Source organism: Notolepis coatsorum (assembly GCF_963971535.1).
Source record: "Notolepis coatsorum genome assembly, chromosome: 19".
NCBI lineage: Eukaryota > Metazoa > Chordata > Actinopteri > Aulopiformes > Paralepididae > Notolepis > Notolepis coatsorum.
Window position 1 is genome coordinate 23,174,835 of NC_140183.1, and position 5,000 is coordinate 23,179,834.

Consider the following 5,000-nt stretch of genomic DNA (forward strand, 5'->3'; position numbering starts at 1 on the left):
CGTGTGTTTGGAGACGGAGCGAGTTTGTTTCTAACTTTTCTATTTATATATTGTGTTTCAAGTGTGAATTAGACTGTACTTTATTTGACTGGTTGTGTGTTGTTTGTGGTTTGGTAGTGTTGTGGGAATCAGTGTTCGCTTGGTCAGCTGTCCACTGCCAGTGACATTAACCCCTCCCCCCCCCTTCACCCACCCTCCCCTACGCCCACCCAAAAGTAGGTCACACCGGCCGCCACTGACTAAACCTATATTTTATAGTATCGCTGTGGGTCTAATAACGCCCTCGAGTCTCATTGAGCTACTTCTGGTCAACGTGCAAAAAACAGATTCTTTTTTCATCCGTACATTTCCGTTTGATACCGTTTTGAATATGAACATAGTCCGGCCGCTTCTGAGCAATTCCAGGGAAAATACACGAAAACAGCGTTTTTGTGTGATTCAATAAACACGTTGTCATTTTTCGCCTGATTATCGGATCTTCCTGAAATCAATGCTAGATCATCACTATTATCCTTTGTGGTGCACGCATGCAATGTGGTTTAGACCGGCATGCCCCCCCCCCCCCCACCCCCCTCCTGCATCCCAACGGCAGAACAGCCAGACACATAAACACATATAGCTTCAATCGCAGTAGAAATAAATATCAGATCAACGCAAGCTTTCATATATAGTGTCCTTAACACTTTGAATGCCCAGCCCGAGTTTTCTCGGGTTTACCCCCCGCGGGTTGAATGCCCATAACGAGAATATTTTTTTTTTTTTTATTAGCGATCTGAATTCATATTTCATCAACCGAGTCTACCGTTGGTAAATCAGCCACCCCAGGCGCTCAGATGTGAAAAAAGCGCCCCCTATCGTCTCCCAGATGGTAATTCACCCTTTTGGATTGGACTCAATGAGGGGAAAAAAACCCGGACTCCACATTTGACTTCTCACGCATGTAACCGGGGCCGATCAGCTTCATGTTGGACCCTCAGCACAGCGTGTATACGCTGTTTTACAGTATACACGTGGGATCAATAAAAGGATCGATTTTTGGAATGGTCGATCAGGAATTGGAATAATCCATTTGGATACCATCTGATCTCAGGTAAGGAATCTATTTTACCAGTATTAGGATAATCAGACCTTTTTTCACAGAGATATAAGCTTTCCCCCTATATGTGATATGGCTGTTTTGACTGTGCGAGTGATCAGGAAATAAGATAATCGATTTACAGCTTGCGGCACCAGCGTGCATACGTACACATATACTATCGATAATCTAGCGTTTATTTGAAAACGATTCATAAATAGGCCGAACAATGACAACGTTCTAGAATATTACAGTACATCAGCGTTTATCAGGGATTCTTTTTTCTTCTTCTTGAAAACGAGGGCTTTTCAAAATGCTATAAAACGGAAATGAACCGATAAAAAAACAATCCGCTTCGACAATGTTGACTGGAAATGGGTCATTGATAATGCGACGGGCAGATTAGACACAATTTATAAATTTATAAAAAATAATTTAAAACATAGATTAGGCTATATTAAAGTTAACATTGAAGCGGATGGTGGGCATTCAAGCACTAAATGTGCGCCCCCTGCTGGGCATTCAAAGTGTTAATATATAGTGTATCTGAAGTCTCTGAAGTAATGAAAAAAAAAGAATCCAATAATCTCATCGCCATTCCAGTTATCCACAGCGATCGTGCCTCCGATGTTATTGGGCATTGCTCTTCAACGGGCGGGCGGGGTCAGTTGTCGGTATAGAAAATAAACAAACCCATTTCTAACCGGGTGCATTACTGGCCGAAGGCGTTAGAGGGTGGTATAATACCGTCTGCCAGCTTAGACACACTCAGAACAGTATGCATAAGGTGCCCCGCTGAATTATGAATGGATATAGATAATAAAATAAATACTGTGACAGAAACGTAGATCTACGTTTCCGGCACTCAACGATCGGATGACAGAACCGTACATCTACGTGAATGGCACTGAAAGTGTTAAAAATAGGCTAGTGAGCAAAACATTTTTTGCCACAGTTTACTGACAAGATTCTCTATATGGTATTTCAATGTAAGTCTACCATCTCCTCGTATAGTCAATTCCAAATGGTGTACTGTATGTGTGTGTGTGTGTGTGTGTGTGTGTGTGTGTGTGTGTGTGTGTGTGTGTGTGTGTGTGTGTGTGTGTGTGTGTGTGTGTGTGTGTGTGTGTGTGTGTGTGTGTGTGTCTCACCTCGTTGCCGTTCACCATGAGATGGTGTGTGGTGACCAGGGCTTTGAACACCACCACCCAGCTGGCGTTAGCCGCCCTCTCGATCAACGTGTCGGCCATCTGGGGGACGTTCACATTGGTCTCCTGGGTGGCCTGCACGAGGTCTGGATGAGAGAGAGACCAACATAGAGATCAGGGCTGTCCGCTGTGCCGAACGATACCATTCGACTGTGAATAGGCGGAAATTAGGCATATTCAAATTCAATTCAAAGTATCAAATGTACATTTTTATTACCACATCAAAGCAGGCGTAAAAAAAAAATAAAGGAACAGGCCAACATTATGGGACATGCGCTTACCGCTTCTCCAGAGTCAGACAAGTTCAGTAGAAAGCTATCCGACTGCAAGCTAGCCTAGCTTAGCACAAATGGAAGTGGATACTGACCACTAGCCTAGCTTAAAACTCCGGGAGGCCAACAGCTAGGCTAGTGGCCCCGTATCCACTGCCATTTATTTGTGCTAAGCTAGGCTTGCTTGGAGCCGGATAGCTTTCTACTGAATGCACAGAGTGGGAATTGGTATCTATCTCTATGTCTGACTCAGGAGAAGACGGTAATTGCATTTCCCATAATGATGGTATGTTCCTTTAAGATGAAGTTCATTGTGTGTTGTATTTGTTATTATAGGCAGTAACAATATGAAACAACCATCAGGCATCAAGCTGTGCTTTGTAACACCCTGGTATTGGCTTGTATTACAGGCACACAGACATTTTATAGGATTCCAATGAATGGATTCCAATGAGCAGATGACTATTCACTTTCCTTAATTTCAGAACACGATAACTACTGTACGGTTGTCTGAGGTACTCAATAGGCTGTAATTATTACATTGGTGTATTATGTCAGTCTGTCTTCAGGTGGTATTTTTGTTTACAGTGTTTGTTTAAGTAACATGTTTACAGTGCCACCAGCCCTGCCACCAGCCCTGCCACCAGCCCTGCTACCAGCCCTGCCACCAGCCCTGCCACCAGCCCTGCTACCAGCCCTGCCACCAGCCCTGCCACCAGCCCTGCCACCAGCCCTGCCACCAGCCCTGCTACCAGCCCTCCATCAGCCCTGCTACCAGCCCCGCCACCAGCCCCGCCACCAGCCCCGCCACCAGCCCCGCCACCAGCCCTGCTACCAGCCCTGCTACCAGCCCTGCTACCAGCCCTGCTACCAGCCCTCCACCAGCCCTGCCACCAGCCCTCCACCAGCCCTGCCACCAGCCCTGCCACCAGCCCTGCTACCAGCCCTGCTACCAGCCCAGCCACCAGCCCTGCTACCAGCCCTGCTACCAGCCCTGCCACCAGCCCTGCCACCAGCCCTGCCACCAGCCCTGCTACCAGCCCTGCCACCAGCCCTGCCACCAGCCGTGCTACAAGCCCTGCTACCAGCCGTGCAACCAGCCCTGCTACCAGCCGTGCAACCAGCCCCGCCACCAGCCGTGCAACCAGCCCTGCTACCAGCCGTGCAACCAGCACGCCAACAGCCCCACCACCAGCCTATCTCATGCACTTGTTTAATAGGAATGCCTGAATGACATCAGTAGGGCTGTCTTAAATACTTCGAATCTTTGTTCGATGGGCATGGGATTCGAATGGGAAAATAATTTTTTTTATATAAAAAATATATATATATTTTTGCAAAATCAACTCTGCAATGCTGTTTGTTATTTAAGATGAGGTTGGACTCGGCACTGACAGATTTGTGTTCATTGTGCTGCTTTTAACAATTTATGCCTCAAATGACGGTTTACAATATTTCATGAAAGCAAAGTGTTTAGTTTGTCTAAGATTTAAAAAGGTTTAAACTTTACAGCACTGACAAAGTTGAACAAAGTGCTATACAAGTCCCACAACATAAAAAATGTAAAATTAAAAACATTTTATATATATATATATATATATATATATATATATATATATATATTTTTTTTTTTTTTTTTTTATTTATTTATTTTTTTTTTTATCTCGAAGCTTCAAATTAAAATCGAATCTCGGCCCCGAAGCTTCGAATCCCCCAAAAAAATTCGAAGGGGTCAGCCCTAGACATCAGGCAGGTGTGTGTGTGTGGTTATTTATAGAAGGGCCAAGGGAGATATAGTGGGATGGAGAGAGAGACTGTGAAATGGAAACAGGGAAAGTGAGAGAGAGAGAGAGCGAGAGAAAGAGAGGGCGAGAGGCAGAGAGGTTGACAGGATGAGAGCCTATATGAATGGTGTCATGTTAAAAGCCTTGATTTAGCACACCAGGCAGTGGTGTGATTGTCATCAAGTGGTGCAGCGAGTAATTTACTGTGTCATATGCATATCTCTGCCTGTTGGCTGCCAACACACTGCAGTGGATGAGGGATTGGTATTGGATTTTCCTCTCTGGCATAATGTGGACAGTAATTACAGATACAGCTTGGGTTGAGAACAATCTGTCCTCTGCTTTAGAACCCTTTAAGAGACAAAATCAAGATGGAGAGCAGTGGGGAGAATGGTGGGTATCCAGGAGAGTCATGTTCTCAAGGTCATAGTCTTATTATAGGCATAATTTAGGGCTGGGTGATATGACCAACATATCATATCACATTATTTCTCTGTGTATGGCATTGGCATTGTCTATGGCAGTATAAAGGTATTTGACAGTATTTCGTTTTCCAGTACACATTACAATGTGATATGACATTTCTGTAATGTCTTTGTCTTGTAATAGAATTGTCATGGTGCTGTTTCGTTGAAGAATTTCCTTTACTTCTTTCAATAGT

The 5,000-nt window shown here is 44.6% G+C and overlaps 1 protein-coding gene across 1 annotated transcript in view; it reads right to left on the reverse strand.

Annotated features, from left to right (window-relative positions):
* The window catches only part of snap91a (synaptosome associated protein 91a), a gene marked incomplete at both ends in the record, with an annotated part of 154,288 nt that overhangs the window by 80,248 nt on the left and 69,040 nt on the right, over positions 1-5,000 (reverse strand). The window contains 1 exon segment of the mRNA XM_084336577.1: positions 2,227-2,369. Coding sequence (XP_084192703.1) covers positions 2,227-2,369 — 143 coding nt within the window.